This window comes from Eriocheir sinensis, chromosome 3 (assembly GCF_024679095.1).
Source record: "Eriocheir sinensis breed Jianghai 21 chromosome 3, ASM2467909v1, whole genome shotgun sequence".
NCBI lineage: Eukaryota > Metazoa > Arthropoda > Malacostraca > Decapoda > Varunidae > Eriocheir > Eriocheir sinensis.
Window position 1 is genome coordinate 22,245,869 of NC_066511.1, and position 18,553 is coordinate 22,264,421.

Sequence of the window (18,553 nt, forward strand, 5' to 3'; positions counted from 1 at the left end):
AGCACCAGGAGGCAACACAGCTGACGGGTATGGTCAGCTGATCGACGCCACTCTCCACTCGGCGTTGAGGAATGGCACGGCGACAAACACGAACTCTGAGGAGAAGGTTCGGCCTGCCCAAGGATTCAATAGAGTCCATGCTTTCCCGTAGCTCCTAAGGGATGACCCAATACAAAGGAGCGTCCTTCTCACCTGCCCATGTGCTACCTGTGTCCCAGCACCTCGAAATGCCCACAACCTAATGCCTCACGCCTATGTTTTTGTACACTTCGGAGATTCATAATAGCGTTTAAAATAACTTCAACGTTACCTTGAAGTACCGTCGGTGTGGCTCAACAGACGTAGTTACCGCCGCAGCGGCCGCGGATGCACACGAACACAACACGAAGGTTGTTTTGAAACTGAGCCGCAATTTGGCGGGAGTGACGTCAAGCTTCACTCCGGGAAAAACCGTTGTACAGACCACCAACGTATTTATGTGTAATCCAGATGGCCTTAACATAATAATTCAATGTGATCAATATTACTACGCAAAACAAATTGATTGTATAAAAGAAAAACATGGAAAATGCATCTTACGTCTGGCAAGTGAGTACACAGAATGGAAGTCACTGAGGGGCAAAATATCATCCAAGCACTTTATTATATATATATATATATATATATATATATATATATATATATATATATATATATATATATATATATATATATATATATATATATATATATATACACACACACACACACACATATATATATATATATATATATATATATATATATATATATATATATATATATATATATATATATATATATATATATATATATATTATATAAGACACAAACTCCCCACTGCTTTTCACAGACAATCCTACTCCCGATCAGTAATAAATTAAGTATCCTAGCTATATAGGACTGCATCACTTAAGAAAAAATGACAATGTGCCAGACATTACAAGTCTAGTGACACAGGAGCAGATGTGTGTTGTTAACAGACTAGTTAAGAGAGTGTGTAAAAGAGTATCACTGCTCACGAAATTGTAATTTATTCCGTATAGCTGAGTCTGCAGTAAAAAGGTCATGCTGCAAGATGAAGCCCTTGGTGATTGCTTCATATCAATACCATGCAACAATAATAATCTACAAACAATGTTATTGGACAGATTTATTTAATTATGCTGTAGTAATCAGGTAAGTAAAAAATCATTATATATAGTTAATATTTTTACTCAATATTTATCTGCTCATTAATTTACTAACATCTGAGGTGTGTGCTCTGCTAGCCTACAGTTACTAAAGCCCAGTAAATTTTCCCAGAAAATGTATGTGAATCCACTATACAAGCACCCACAAAACATTTAGCACCGACTTGTTTCTCTGACATTTCTGGACAAGAATTCAGTACCTCCTTGCTCTTCTTATCTTACCTTAAAAATGTATAAAAATAGGTGAATCTTAACTTTTTGTTATAACATTTATTATTTTTATTGCTTTAAATAAGACTGAAAATCTCATTTCTGACAGGAAAGATCCTAGAGCTATGAATATAAATATATGTATGTACATGTGTGTATATATCATTAAAATATATAGTTTTTAACAAGTGCTGCTCACCAAGGCTTCATAAAACTGATAAACTCTAGACAACTCAATTGCACCTGAGTACTTGCCATTTACCTTTCCCTGTGTTACATCATCAAGCCTCCCGTCACCTCCACCGAGGCGCCCGTCATGTAGCTGCTCTTTTCAGACAGCAGGAAGGCGACAACCTCTGCAATTTCTGTGTGAAAAATTGAACATAAACTTTTCTTGATATTATAGTTAGTCTACAATAGATTATATGCAAGCATGTAGCAATATGGAAAACAAAGGGACAATGTGAGAAACAATAAGGCAAATAATAGTTTAATCATCAATGATTCATTCATTGTATGCTTTGTATAAGCCACTCTGCTACAGGGAAATATAAATGTCAAATACTCAATCATCACTGAGGGTCAGAGCAATGATTTTATAATTATTAGTGTTTGAGGATTACTTGATAATGCCATGATCACTTGTTAGCAATGTATTATTGACAGAAGAAAGACAGAAAAAGTAGGTCTGGATAGAAAAGCTCAATTACTGTACTGCATTCAACTTTAAACCAGTAATATTTATCCGCTTCTTTCTTATGAATGAAATAGTAAACTTTGAAGTTACCTTCAGGTTGTGCCATCCTTCTGAGGGGAGTCATTTTAAGTAGCTGTTTTAAAACTTTCTCAGGAACATCCGACAATATTGAAGTTTCTGTGAACCCAGGCAGAACACAGTTGACCCGCACACCAACACTGAGCAGGAGTAATTTTTTGTGTTAGTCTTTGATATCATACCCTTGCATTTAGGGAGTATTCTTTGTAAGGGCAATACATTAACACAAAAAAATTATGTGTCTGATTATCTGCCTAAGATATGCATGCAGTATAAAACAATGAATAAAAAAAAAAAAAAAAAAAAAAAAAAAGGTCAAGTATTCTGAAAGTGATACTACTTTACAGCTTTAAAATAATACTGCCTCTATGATAAACTAAAATTTAATATTTTTATCAATATTTGTTTCATTCAATTACACAATGATCTCATTATTTGCATCCTCATTATACAGGACTTGCAGCTATATAATAACCACTTTCATATGAAAAATCAGAATGTCCAGCAAAAGTTTGCACTTATGTAAGTACATATACAACTGCTGTATTGTGTGGTTTGTATTGTTCATCTGCTGAGGTGCATTGTGGGGTATGCCAGAAGAGAGGTGATGTGGGTGAGAGGCACCATGTACAGTTTTGTGTGTTGTCCTTTTAGTAACATATGATGGTCACATTTATGCTACACTGGTGTGTCTCTGCACTCTGCTCTTTACACATATTATTGGTGATACATCATTTGTGTTAAATTTGCAAGGATTTTACTTGTCATAATTTCAAGCATATTGGTTGGTACTACACACAACAGTTACAGTGCTAAGAAACCCTGTGGAATGCATGCCTATTTTCACATGAAAAGTAAGTATGTCACATGAGATTTCACACAATGCAAGGAATTCATAAAAAATAAACTATGCCACATGAGACAAACTTGTATCAACAGAGTATATTTACATGAAAAATCAACAGGGAGGGTAACAGTTTATGGTATCTTGAATATCTTTGTCTTGAACAAAAGAGGCATAGGTATGATTCATTTACTGCTAGGACAGTTATATGTACCTCATCAAATCTTAAATTCTCTGCATAAAACAAACAACACACACACACACATACACACCATACACGGCCCAGTAGCTCAGGGGTAGAGCGTCTGGCTCACAACCAGAAGGACCAGGGTTCAATTCCCCGGCCGGGTGAAGATAAGTTGGGTTTATCTTCTTTCATGTGTAGCCCCTGTTCACCTAGCAGTGAATAGGTATGCGATGTCAAGCAAGGAGTTATGACCTCGTTGTCGCGGTGTGTTGTGTGTGAGTGGTCTCAGTCCTACCCAAAGATCAGTACTACGAGCTCTGTGCTCTTCCGTAGGGGAACGGCTGGCTGTCTCGAGAGAGGCAGACCAAGAAGTGAATTACAAGAAGAGTGAAGGAAGACCAAAATGGACATATGAAATGGGCGATGGTGAAATATTAAAGAAAGTACATGAAGAGAGAGATCTGGGAATAATAATGCAAGATAATAAACAGCCAGAGAGTCATGTTAATTGGATATTTGGTGATATGTATAACATGGTGAGAAATATAGAAATAGCATTCCACTACATGATGAAAAAATTCATTACCACTATGATCAGACCAAAATTGGAATATGTGGAAGCAGTGTGGTCTCCCCATAAGAAGAAACACATAAAGAAACTAGAAAGAATACAAAGGATGGCAGCAAAAATGGTTCCAGAGCTGGAGGGATTGACATATGAGGAAAGACTAAAGGAAATGGACTTACCAACACTAGAACAAAGAAGAGAAAGGGGAGACCTAATACAAATCTATAAATTATTGAGCAAAATGGAAGACGTAGATAAGAAGGAGTTACTATTAAAAGAAGGAATTACCACCAGGAACACAAGAGGACATAGTAAAAAATTGAGGAAGGGAAGATGCTTGAGAGACATAAAGAAATATAGCTTCCCGCAAAGAGGTTTGGAACAGACTAAGTGAGGATGTAGTATCGGCGAGGAGTGTGCAAAGCTTTAAGGAAAAGTTGGATAAATGCAGATACGGAGACGGGACCACATGAGCATAAAGCCCAGGCCCTGTAAAACTACAACTAGGTAAATACACACTCGCTGACCTCAGCTGGGTGTGGATGTGGGAACGTCGGGCTCCCGAAGGAATTTATTAATTTTACTTAGCAACTGTGACATACGGTGGAGGGGGATTGCTGGCGCTGTTCCTGGTTGGAAGTTGGGATAAGGGGTGTGGAAGACTGGAGGAAAGAGTATTAGTGGATTAAGGAAGGCGAAAATGGGGAACCATACTGAGAATGAGACGGGCGAGGTGCAGTGTTTGTTTATGCCGCCATCACGACGAAAGCATGCAGCGGATTTTTCTGGCTTCAAGCATAATAAGTGAGCTGCAGGATAGATTATTGCAGAGAAGAGTGAAAGGGTTGGAGTGTGATTTTGAAGTGGTGATGAAAATGATGAGTGAATTGAAAAGGGAGAGAGAGGAGGACAAGAGAAAGATAAGTGATTTAGAAGCGAGGGTAGGGGAGCTCAGGGATCAGCTGATGAAGTGCACTGAGGGGGTGAAGGTAAGCATGGATTCGGTGGAAAAGTTAAACAAAGAGCAGAATAAGTGGGAGGAGAAGCAAAACGATGAAAAAGTGGAAGTGGAGCAAAGAGTTAAGAAGTTGGAACAGAAAGTTGACGGTGGTGGAGAGATGATGCAAAAGGGGAGTGTGCAGACCTTTAAGGAGATTATGGAGGAGCAGCTGGAAGAGAAGATGGCTGAGAAGGTGGTGAAGGTGATCAAAGAAAATGAAACACTGGTTTTTGTTTTTTAGCCGTGATGAATAGTTTTTGAGATACAGAGGTTAAAAGAGCGAGCACTAGCATCACTTGCTGGTGGTGGTAAAAGCTTGCTGCGAGTGCCAGTCGCACTCACAGCAAAAAATACCCCCTGAACGTGCCTGTATGTTCGCAGGAAAGGCCAAATCTTATAGATCTTGGCCTCATCTTTCCAATGATGTTTTTGTTTTGTAGCTGTATTGAATAGTTTTTGAGATATAGCGGTTAAAAGAGATCGCCTTCCCCCGCTGGGGTGCCCGAGTACGCCTGGGGGGAATAGTTTCGTTGCGAGCACTTAGCAAGGAAAGGGTTAATTCTTGCCCCCTGTTCACCCAGGATCAAATGAGTAGCGGGTGTCAAACAAGGGTTATGCCCTGCCCTGTGTGAGGTGTGATGTGAGGTTCCAGCCATTCCTAAACATCCATCACTTGGGCTCCAAGCTCTTTTGGAGAGGATACTAGCTGGCAATGGTGAGTCCAGGGGATTATTAGACAATGATAAATGATACACACACACACACACAAACACACACTTTTGACAAGGTTCCGCACAAAAAGCTAATCTGTAAACTACAGCAGTGGGGAGGAATGGGCGGAAAGGGTATCGAGTGGATGAAGGATTACTTAACGGGAAGAGAAATAAGGACAGTGATTAGAGAAGAGAAATCAAACTGGAGGAGAGTAGAGAGTGGATTTCCCTAAGGCTCAGTTCTGGCACCAATAATATTCATAATATATATATACGATATATGAGCCTTTTTACAGATGATGCAAAGTTAATAAGAAAAGTGAGGATGGAGGAAGATTGTGTGGAATTTAACGCAAACAAGTGCCATGGTATGGAAATGGGGAAAAGTTAAAAAAGACCAAGGAAAACGTACAGGATGGGAGAAGAAAATTTAAAGGTGGTACATGAAGAAAAAGATTTGGGAGTAACGATGCAAGACACACTATCCCCAGAAAAGCACATAAACAAGCTGTTTGGAGAAACCTACAAGATGATTAATTAAAAAAGCATATCATGCCAATAAATTAATTCTTAAAAGTAAAATATACACTCGATCAAATACAGCAATAGCACCAGTCACTTCATAAAAGTCATACCTTGCCAGTTCTATTGCAGACGTTTTTGTTAAGGCCACAACCCCAGCCTTGCTTGCAGCATAATTACATTGTCCCATTGTGCCAGCCCTTCCTGCTAAACTTGAGATATTTACTATGGATGCAGGTGATATTTCATGCTCCACAAAAGCTTCTGCTGCTGCTTTAGTCACTAGAAAAGTACCCTGTAAAAGAATAACACATTACTGATTCCTTTATCAATAAACTGATTCATATCTATAACTGTCTGTGTCCTTAGATTCTGCAATATTTATCAAATACAGGAGTAAAGCCTGCTATTTGCCAATTATTCTAACCTTATGAGCACCCAGCTTTTCTTGAATCATTACAAGAGCACCATTGATACATGACATGATAAACAAGCTTATCATGAACATTTAAAATAGTTTAATTTTGTTAGTCACTAAATTAGATCTTGTCTACTTTCTAGTGGTTACGGAGTACGGACACAATCTATTCATGTAAACGTTCCCACAGAAGATGGCAAAAACAGAGAAATTTCCACTCTCTCTTCAATACTCATCCACAATATATATTTCACTGGTGGTTTCCCTGATACTATTTCCCTCTATTCTGGTCTCACACAGTGTCAACAAAATGTCCGAGAGTACCAAGCTTTATCTATTCCAGCACTCCACGATTCACTCCCTCGCCTTCATTCCCTTTTTTGTTAGGGCTTGTACTCACCCACCCCATGTTTAGGTTAGATCTGTATGTGTTCTCTGTGCTGAACTGTGCTATTATTCTTTCATATATAATGTGTCATTTATAATTACCATGACTTCAAAGTGGCATTGTCTTACTACATGCCTGGGATATCTCCAGCAGGACATTGCAAGGCATTGAGCCATGTTGCACAATACTACAGGTACAGGACGAGCAGCACCTTTAGGTTTTAACAGCCCAGTAGGCAGAGGTTGCCCCTGACCAGAGTTTACCCAAACAACAACCGTCTATGCAAATCAAGATCCCGTAAAAATATGATGCAGATTTTTCATGTTTCTTTCAATATTTATTCAATGTGTGCAATATCCATCCTCAGAAGCAGGGCCTGAGAGAGAGGGGGGAGCTGGTATCTCAGCACCAGGGTCCGGCCGCCTGGGCATGATGCGAGTAAATTAAGATTTTCATAGCAAATAGAGTTTATAACAATTATAGTAATTACTTGCAGCACCAGGGCCCAATGGTAGCTCTATCTGGCACTGTTCAGAAGTAAAAGCAAAAGGTCTCAGTAATATCTAGATATGGTAGTTACTGTTAGGAAACAATTAAGGTAAGCTAATGGCAGATTTTCTTCTGGCTATTATTTACTTTGGGGCATTGTACATAATATTCTTATATATATATATATATATATATATATATATATATATATATATATATATATATATATATATATATATATATATATATATATATATATATATATATATATAATTTTCAAAGAAGCTGAAAAACTCTGAGATGGTTGAAGTACCTGCAGCAAAGGGTCTGTTAACTGGAGGTGACATGAATGATTACATAATCAGAGACAGAGGGATTCAAGAGATAATGGGTGGTTGGCAGGTGTGGGATTGAATGTGCCCAGAAGAGGTATTGGAACAAAGAAAGTTGAAGATGCTTCTGTTGCAGCCATCTCCTAAGGGGAAATTCCCATGGTGTGTGTGTGTGTGGGGTCTCACTACTACTACTACAGTCACCTCTTGATTAACACGAGTTTAAACAACACGTTTCTTATTTAACACGAGTTTATATTTAAGGAGATACGATTAACTAATAGAAAGTGACCAAATTTTGGGAGAGCGTCAGAACGCGGGGTGGGGGAGGACGGTGGCCAAACGCAAGTGGCGAGTGTTGAAAATGAAGTACAAATGTAAATAAAATGAGAATGTGTGTTTTTGTTGTTTCCATGACCTACTAATGTATTAATAATGTGTTTTTTTAAGGTTAGAGTAACAAAATCCCCTAAATAGGCAGACTTTCCCAGTGTCCAGGAATATAACCCCCTCTATTACTATTGTTTCTTATGGGGAAATTATGTTTAAATAACGCAATTTTAAATAATACGACAGCCCAAGGAATGTAACCCTTGTGTTAATCAAGAGGTGACTGTACTTCTGTTATTATGTAGCAGTGATATAAATAATCTAAGGCACAATAAATATCTCCTCTGCAGAGGAAGAAAGATATTCTGAAAGCAAAAGAGTGTTTGTCAGGCTCAATCTTTGCAGGCACTGAAAGATGAAGCTGAAGTAATAGGTATTGTAGCAGTGATTACAAGGTTTAATAGTAGAAGAAAGAGAAACATTGCATTCTAGAATATTACTTCAACATTAATACTTTGATGGCAGGTTAACCATTTAAATTTTTGTTTATCAGTTTTAGGTCTCAATTCACCTACAGAATATTCCAAACATTTAGTGACATTTGAACTGGTGCTCTGCAAAATCTGCATGCTTAGATTCCATCATTTCCTTTTATATATTTCTGAAGTAGCATTCTTGATGATATTTAGCTTCCCAGTAACTGTCTGAAATATATATTGGTCAATGTAGTCATCAAGAAAATTATTTTATCTTCTTGGAAATAATGAGTCATAAATTTGACTGTGTATGAACTTTGTAAGCCAAAAGAATATACAAAAGTAAAATATTTCTGGACTAAGTTTGGGTCCGTTTAACAAGTTACAAGGCTTTGTGTGCCACCGTGTATTTTTGGAAAATTTTGTGGCTGGTAAACTCTAATAAGGAGCTGGAGACAGTCACTGTGACTGATTTTTTCTTAAACATGTCATGATCCCTTTACTCAGTACATTAATGGTACTTCATTTAACATTTCCTATTAACTCTAACCTCCTCTGGATCCATAACTGAAAGGAACAGACTTTTACTTCTACTACATACATTCTCAACATAGAAACATTTAGAATCTTTGTGGGGATACCTGAAGAGATAAGGCATCCTTCACTTATGCCACTGTGGAAGTCAAATTCCTTCATCTATATGAATATGACATTAACTAGGAGGAAAATGAAGATTGTTCAGGATAAGTAATTTATCCATGGTAAGTCTTAATATATAATGATTGTAAAATGCCTCTGCATTTTTCTCCACAAGACATCTGGCATCAGCATGACAATCTAGCATCGTATTTTTTGTTTTTTTGTTTTTTTTGTTAATTTCAAGAGCAAAGACCATTATAACTAAAACTTTACCTTCAAATTCACATCCAGAACATCCATGAATCTTTTTTCTTCCATTTGCAGGATAAAACCATCTTTTACAATACCTGCTGAATTAGCTATAAGACTTGGTGGAGTTTTTAGTTTTTCAATGGCAGAGCCGATGGCTGACTCTACTGAGGTTTTGTCAGTGACATCCATCTTAAGGGCGAGATGTTCATTAGGATCTGTGGATGAGCATAAGGTTTTAAAGGCATTGAAATACTGCCAATAAGTGGACATAGCCATTCTCTTTTGTGTGCCTTAGTGTAAGCATTTATCAATATGTATTCTACCTTGCTTTTGTATTCAGATGTTTGTGATGTCCTGTCTTTATTTCTATCCAATTAGTCTTCAACTCCATAAAAGTGTTTACCTGGATTTTTCTTAATATGGTTACTGCTCCTACTTATAGAGATGTAGTACTTATATTATTTTGGCAGATAGTCTTTCTTAACTTGCATTCATGTCTCCTTGATTTCTCATCCCCTTTAACAAAGAGGATTTCTCAAAACATTCATATTTTCTAATAATTAAATACTAGGAATAAGTTCCCCTGCACTCTTCTCTCATTATAAGTAGACAAAATTACCTTTATTTAATCTTTCTTTATTTGTAAGTTCTCTCAAGTTTTGTATACATAATTTCTGTGGCTGGTCATTATTTGCTTTTATTTTTCTACATTTACTTTGAGGTTTAGGGACATGTTTAAGATTCATTTGGGGAGCAAAGGTTGATGAGATGAGTGCTCGTTGATAAACTTATCAGCAATATATGAGGAGACATGATGAAAAAAGGAGACTTCAAGTGGACTGGAGATACACTAATACTGGTAGTTAGGAGCAGTTATCTTTGGTACATGATGAGACAGAGTTAGCAAAAGGTGTTCACTTCACTACCATTCAAAGGATATTCATGATATAAAACACATTCAACTTAAAATGGATCCTCTTGGGGTCACCTCCATACCTTTCAGCATTTGAATGGTTTCATTGGCTGCAGCAGGATCAAGGTCTGCGGCAACAACTCTGGCTCCATCTCTTGCAAGTATACGGCAAATGGCTCTTCCAATGCCATTTCCTCCACCTATAATTATAAGACAAATAATTATAATATACTATGATAGTCCAAGAACATGCATATAGTGAAACCAATAAACAAGGTGATAAAATATTCTCTTCAATAGCGAAAGGCCTCTTGCATATAAATCTGATAATAAAAATTTAGGCATCTTTCAATCAATAAAAAAAGTATAATAGGAGAATACAGTGGAGGAGCATCTCCTTGCCCACCGTATGATGCCAACCCCAGGTGTTCCTCTGAGTGTATATTCACGCAGGCCTCCTTCCCATCTTGTGTACCTAAAGGCAGGATCCAATGACGTGTTCAAGATACAAACTTTGTGTGTCCTTGGCCTCCTCCACTCAGGACTATCTCTTTCAGAAAAAACCCGGTGAGCAGGGTTAGCCTAGGAGTAGTGTGCCACATGCCCATATATCTGGAGTTGGTGTTAACAAATTATACAGACTGCTGACCTTAATTCAGTCTCCCAAAGTAATCTTCAATTTGAAACAATGTCATTCCAGCGATTACGGTAATTATTGAGAATCACTATGCGCCTCCAAACTACGACATTACACCTCCGTATTATAGTTAAGGGACGAAATACATGTCCCTTAACCATAATATGAAGGCGGAAAACTTAAAAGTAAAGAAAAAGTGGTAAAGGTAGTGAAAAAGCATATTATACATATGTGCGTTGTATTTTGATGGCGGCCATTGGGAAGTGAGCAGTGTTGCCAACGATCCAGTTAGTGATGGTATGCTAGGTTGGCGATGGTACGCTTAGTTAGCCATTAGCCCACGCATGTGAGACCAGGTCCACCATGCGTGGTTATTTTTTTTTAGAACACGCACCTTTACTTAATACTATACCTGGCCCAAACCTTCACAAACGCCTTTGGGTAAAGGTGCGTGTTCTAAAAAAAATAATAACCACGCGTAGTGGACCTGGTCTCACATGTGTGGGCTAATGGCTAATTAAGCGTACCATCGCTAACCTAGCGTACCATCACTAACCGGATCGTTGGCAACACTGCTCACTTCCCAATGGCCGCCATCAAAACACATCGTGCGTATGTATAATATGTCTTTTCACTACCTTTACCACTTTTTGTTTACTTTTAAGTTTTTCTGCCTTCATATTATAGTTAAGGGACATGTATTTCATCCCTTAAGTATAATATGGAGGAGTAATATCGTATTTTGGAGGCGCGTAGTGATTCTCAATAATTACCATTTCCTATAGTAAGCCTCCAAACACCTCTAGCTTGGTCTAGGCCCAGGAGGCCAGTGCCTCAAGAGCCACCACCAAAATCCCCAAAATCGCCAGTGCCTCAGCAAGGATCACTGCATCATGGGCACACACAAGGATGGTGACCCAGGTATTGACAATTCCATCTTTCCAATAGAAAAAAATACTTACATAATCAACCTGTGATGGTGTGGAGCAACACCCACCTGCAAAGATCACTTAAACTAGGGGGATGCTGTCCAGTTGGGTAGGAAACAACCTTCGCTCACAATATACCACTCTACACTATATGTTACCCAGTGACTTCCAGGGATGAACTTCGGTACTTCACCTACGGAGCAGCGGCATGCTACTCCTGCTTCACGAACATCGGACGTGACTATTGTTTGAATGCTAAACAGATACACAATGATAGACTTAATCATGTTACCATAATTATCCCTCCAAAGCCCACTCGTACCTGTTACTAGGGCGACCCTTCCACTCAGCATCCTCGGGCGGTGTCTGTGCCGACAACAGTGACAACACGTCTGGGCCTGGGGACGGTCTTCACCTTTTTAGGCCTAACGTCGGGAATCTCGCGTCTGCCCTTGTAACGGCAATACAAAATTATAGGAGCTTCCCTTTTCTCCGTCTCTCTCTAGCTTTCTCCCACTAATCATTAAAAAAAAAATTCTGGTGTTCTTCCATAGACCTGACAAATCATCTAATTGTAACTCACTTCAGTCCTCAGCCGCCTTGGAAGCATAAGGGACTCATCTTTCTCACTGCTATCTCTATTCCCTTTGCCAGTCCGCTTCTTTTAAGTACCTCCATTTATCAAACGAATTCTCCTGTTAGCAATTCAACTACTTTACATCTCCCAAGATAAGATTCCACCACAATTAGGTCATCTTTATCTGTATCTTAATCAGTGTCAAGGAGATATTTCCACTTTTAGAAGCACATGAAAAACTGATCTACTGGGGAGAATAAGTCATTTTTTTAACATTCCACCCGGGATTCGAACCCGGGTCCCGAGACGAGAGGCGGACACCAGCGTCGAGCCAAAGGATACCCCAAGGAGACTTAGGATACCCCGTGAGTTTAAGGCCTTTTGAAGTCTGTATCTTCGTCTCGGGCCATTATAGAAGCCATAACTTATGATGTCAAGCATTTCCATGTTCGGCATGTCACTGATAAAGTTATTATAGTTTCATTTTCTATATTCTCGCTGGACATGCTTGGTAAAAGAAAAAAAGAAAAATAGCAACACTTCTAGAAATCATAAATTCTATAAAAGAACTTTCAGGATACTTCTCCGTCCTACAAGATGTTCCTATTAATTAATATTTCCAGTCGATATTTTTAACTAATTCATCTGTATTTTTTTGTAGTTATTCTATGCTTTGTAACCATATTTTATTAATTGTATTTTTTTATGTTCTTGATGGCCGTGACTGGAATCCCGTCAGGCATCGGTGGTCGAGGCAAGGAAGAGCCGTGGAGCTATACATCTAATTTATTGTTCCGGCTAGCACACTGTCCATATTAAGGGCTACACACAAGGACAGACACGATTAGATTTACACAAAATGCTAGAATGGCTTGATATCTTCAGTGGATACATACTACATACTTGTTTTCCTTTCGTCACAAAGGTAGTAGATTTGTCGAAGAGTTTTGATTGATTGTGAAAACCTTGGTGAGTAAGTGAGGGTGTTAAAGTCATCCACTGAAAACGAGACAAGCTCTAGTCGGCGGGAGTCACCACCACACCAGCGTCTCCACACACACGCCTTCACACCCGGACCTTCACAGGAGGTCGTGCAGCGAGGTCACACGGATGCTTCTTCACGCGTCGCCAACGCTTGGCAGGATAATAATAATGATGATAACAATAATGAATGAGGATGACAATAATAGTTATACTAATAATGGTATAGATAGTAATAATAATAATAATAATAATAATAATAATAATAATAATAATAATAATAATAATAATTATAAAAATAATAATAAATACAACAATAGGTGTAAAATGGTGAGCAATTTGCATCCACACGTTAGCAATCCCGTGAAATTTTGGCAACAGCGTTGGCGAAGAAAATCAGTGCATTACTCGAACAGGAATTAGAAACCAAGTAGGCTACAAACATGAGGGCCTGTGGCAGGTACATATATACATGTATGTATGTATGTGTGTGTATATATATATATATATATATATATATATATATATATATATATATATATATATATATATATATATACTGTATAATATATAGATGGCCTCAGTCACAGAGGCCTTGCCACAATGGCAGCTGTGTTCATCTCGAGGCTGTCAGTCTCATCGTCTGGTCATGTGTCAATCTCACCGGAATATTCATGTCCATGTATCGTCTCGTGCGGGGTTCGAAAGTTCACACTTGTCTCCGGAACAAGCGCTGCGACGGTGGGCTTCATCCCGAGTAATTTATCCTCTATCCAGGAGCGTCGCCCAGTGTAGCGTGCATGGGACCCGTGGCCTCCTCGGTTGGGCTTCATGAGATACGGAGACTACGGCTGTTGTCTTCCTTATCGTCATTTCGTGTGGTGAAGACAACTATTAGGTTATATCTTATGCTGCCGCTTGACTCCTTAGGATCAACGAAACAGCATTTTCATTGTCGCGTTGTACAAATGTGTGTGTGTGTGTGTGTGTGTGTGTGTGTGTGTGTGTGTGTGTGTATTGATATACAGATAACAGTTTCGAATACACAGACAAGCAGATGCAGTGACATCAGAAATGTGTACTGAGCCTTCAGGCGACAAGGATGAGTATAGCCTACCAGACAACGCCTTGGCATATCTATATAACAAGGAAGGGGAGAACAAACGGAAACATAAACTCTTGAGCAGATTCGATTCCACATCGCCACTGTAAGCCAATCATGCCGGCCTATCAATAACTGTAATCAGTCTACTCGTCGACGCTAAATGCTTAATTAATCCGCATATTTCCATCCCAGGTCAATCTAACTCCTTTTAAAAATCCTTTATCTCTCCATCACCACCATCACCATCAGCACCATTACCAGCACCATCACCATCACCATAGTTACTGACAACATACTTTTTACCTTTGCAGAGTTCAATACATAAAGAAATTTAATATATTTCTTATTATTCAATTAAACAAAAGCTTAAGTTCTTAATGCCAAGTCAACACCAAGCAGATTGAAAAAAAAGTAAAACCTGCGGCTTGCACACAAAATATTTATTTTCCTTTCTATTAAATTAGTATTGAAACCACTCCAGACGCCTCTAAGTTGGTGGCGTATTCATGCTCGTGTCAGCATGGGCGAAAAATTCACGCACATCCTTACGTTCGGCAGCCTACAAATCGAATGGAAACCTCCCTGTGATGCAGCACGGATCACTGAATCACTGCATAGTTCTCTAGTCACCGGGTTCATGTTGGGGGGGGGGGGGGGGGGGCAGCGGGTCACCTGCGAGACACTAGCCCCATAATATCTCGAGCCTACATTAATTTATTATGAAACAAACAAACAAACTAACATAAAACATGTTATTTAGTGTATTTATTAAATAATTTAACAAAATACGTAAAACTCCTACCCAATTTTCTTTTTTACAGGCGATGCATAAATGCAGTCGTTCCTATTCTACAAAGATAAGTGTGGTCCCTGAATGGGCTACGCTAAAATTTGTTTCAAGTTTTAACAAGGATATTCACACTCTTGTCGATCCCTTGCCAAGATTTAGCCAGGGCCTTGGCGGCTCCTGGAGAGAATCCTAAACCTGATTAATTATTATCCTAGACGGGATCCGCTGAGCGTCAAGTTGGCCAAGTTTGTCTGGTGTCTGTTTGTCTGTCAGGCGTCAGTGTGGCCAGGCTGACCCGGAAACTCTTGGGGCTGAGCACGCGACAGTCAGGCCACTGTGTCTGCGTGGCAGAGTCCCGCTCCCTCAACCGGGGTCACAGGGCCGCTCACAGGCTTCCTGTCGTCAAGGCTGCGTCAGTCCTCACATCGGCAACAACGTGTGACATGCTACAATATACTGAACACTTTTACCCTACAGAGATGCCACGCCACGTGACTGACTGGTAACATAGGAGTGGGTTTAAGAAATATTTTGTTGAGCTCTATGGTCACAAAAGCACACGTGTTCACCGACAGTAATTCACTCATGTATAGAATTTGCACACACACACACACACACACACACACACACACACACACACACACACACACACACACACACACACACACACACATTAGTAGGTGGAGGTAGCCACCGTCAGTGTCAGGCAGGTATATAGTAAAATAAATCTGTAAACAATATAATACAAACTTTCAGAACCTAAAATGTGAGGTAGATCAGAAATAGTACTCTTGTTTGTACTGAAAACTGACTATTGTATACTGATCACCCTCGGCGGCAGCGAGGGGCGGCGCGGGGGAGGCCGTCTCGACACAATCAGTCTTCTCTGCATATCCAGCGTTTCAAACTCCCGAAGTAACAACAATATACTACATACTGGCCTTTACAGTGGACCAAGCCGGGTGGCGGAGGAGCTGGACCGGTGCAGAGAGAGCTCGCACCCACCGACCCGAATAGAACACCGAAACTGATTGTGACAGAGTTCCTTCTGCCTGTCTGCACCTCGCTGCCACTTCCCGATGATTCAGAGAGTACACAATACAGGTCAGAGCACTGGGAGCATGGATATATATACACACATTTGGCTAATAATGAGGAACATGGGAAATCAATGTATAAAGATATATTATGTGTTAAATCTACTAGGACCACACAGGGATGTCTGAACTGGGCGTCAGTATATCACATGTTCTGAGGTGCAAGCAGAGGAGCTTCCTTCTGGCAGCGATTGGGGGGAGGGGGGGATAAGGTATAAAGGAACGCAAACAAGGAATCCTGAGGTTGTGACTGGTATTCGTCGTGGGCAGGGTACTACTGTTGTTACTGTTCACCAAAACGTACGTATGTTGTCTGTTGGGGGTGCGGCAGCTAAGTAACAGTTTGGGAGTCTTGTCTCGCGCTGCTGCACACGGTCGGCCCCTGTGAGGTCCTTGCGACTATCCACCACATGCATTACGGCTATGCAAAAGCGGCCACACCTAAAACTAAACTCATACACCAACTAATATAAACACGCATATTGCAACAGTGTATACAGATCAAAATATTCACAAAGATACACGTTTGTATTAGGAATCCTGAGAAGAATGTTCGAGAACTGTGGGAATATGAATTTTGTAACGAAAAAAAAAAAGTTTTTTTGACGCACCACCTCACGACGGCAGCAGACAACCGCGGCGCAGACCTCGACTTGGGATTTGCCGGACGAGAGTAGAATCACCGCGACCATTTTAAAGTTATTACAATGTTTATTTTTCGCTGTCAAACACTTAAGTAACGACATATTTCCAGTACAAAGGACTGACTTAGCAAACATAAACGTTACTTTTTTCGGTACTTTTTTCGGCAGCAAAATGAATCGAGTGTTTGGTCTCCTTGTGATCGGAGTGAGGAGCGCTGAGGTCCGCTGAGAACACCCAGCAAACTAAATGGAATGTGTGAGCCACTTGCCGGCACTGGCGAGGCGGACCTTCGGCCAAGCAGTCCATGGAGCGGTGCCTCGACAGTCCGCCTCAGCAGTGGTGACAACGGCAGCAGGGGGTGGGGGTGGGGGGAGGGGGTGTCTGCGTGAGGAAGTGTCCCGACGGTAAACAAACTCTCTCTTGGAGCACCAGTGTGACCGAGGTTGCTAAATAACTGACTTCTTCCTTCCTTGACTTGAGCAATACTGAATGACAGGGAATAATCTTTAATAAGAATGTTGTACTAGTAACTAGCAAGTTGCGACGCGGCTGATACTCTTGAAAGCGACATGTTTGCTTCACTTTGTCTAAGAATGTGACCGCATTTTTCCTGAGTTAGGTTAGCCTTCATTTTCCCTGAATATATATATATATATATATATATATATATATATATATATATATATATATATATATATATATATATATATATATATATATATATATATATATTGAACGACTGTTACTAAAGGAGAGTTAAGTATCATCTAAAAACTTTCTTATGACTTCATTTTTGGTAAACACTAACATCTCTATAATGGAGGCAGGCTCATATATATATTATATGGTGATGCCACTGACTAACGAGTTATACAAAATATAGTTTAGTTGCTTTGTACGGTTTCCCTGGAAGATGTTCAGCAGTCATAAAAAATAAGAGCTTTTATTTTGAGGTGGGCAAAGATGTTTACTCGTAATGTGTACGTGGCTGAGTGAGCAAGGAAGGTGCTGTTACCACTAGAAGGATACGAAACCTGAGGTAGATGAGGATGGGCCGTGACCCAGCGTGGATACCTGAGCATCTTGTTCTATAGGGCCTCGCGGCTGTGCGGGAGGGAGGCGCAGCACCGAGGCTGCTGGCCCCTGCCGCCTGCCGCCCGCCACGCCCGTGCCAGGGGCCGCGGGCTGGGCGGCAGCGCCTCTCTGCCGCGCAGGGCTACGCCACACTTGCTCCCGGCTCTGACCACTTTTGTGTTATGCTGGAGGGATACTGTTGGCATCTATAAAAATAATACTGTATATCTACAAACATTTGTGCATGCTTGCTTTGTTGAGCATAAGGCACCCACACCGGAAATCATCTCTATATTATGAACAGAAAAAAAACATACCTTCCCTTCATGGATTTGTGATTAGTTTCCTATAAAATATAATCATTTCAAATAAAACCTACAGTTAACAAGATTCGCATGACGACTCCACGCTTATGCTATTGGGATTATGATATTAGCACACTTGAAGCTAC

The 18,553-nt window shown here is 39.9% G+C and overlaps 2 protein-coding genes across 9 annotated transcripts in view; both read right to left on the reverse strand.

The window, feature by feature from the left end:
- Window positions 1-1,212: 1,212 nt before the first annotated feature.
- LOC127006659 (estradiol 17-beta-dehydrogenase 8-like) lies at window positions 1,213-12,200 on the reverse strand. The gene is made up of 6 exons (XM_050876826.1): window positions 12,156-12,200; window positions 10,351-10,467; window positions 9,376-9,569; window positions 6,144-6,325; window positions 2,209-2,336; window positions 1,213-1,786 (listed from the first exon to the last, which is right to left on the reverse strand). The coding sequence occupies exons 1-6, from the start codon at window positions 12,184-12,186 to the stop codon at window positions 1,695-1,697; spliced, it is 744 nt and encodes a 247-aa protein (XP_050732783.1). The 5' UTR covers window positions 12,187-12,200; the 3' UTR covers window positions 1,213-1,694.
- A 2,938-nt stretch (window positions 12,201-15,138) lies between these two features.
- LOC127006629 (protein abrupt-like) overlaps window positions 15,139-18,553 on the reverse strand; it is a 199,913-nt gene continuing 196,498 nt past the window's right edge. For all 8 annotated transcript variants that reach the window (XM_050876752.1, XM_050876761.1, XM_050876770.1 and 5 more), the window contains one exon: window positions 15,139-18,553. This exon is cut by the window's right edge and continues 687 nt beyond it. The gene's annotated coding sequence lies outside the window, so the exon portion shown is untranslated.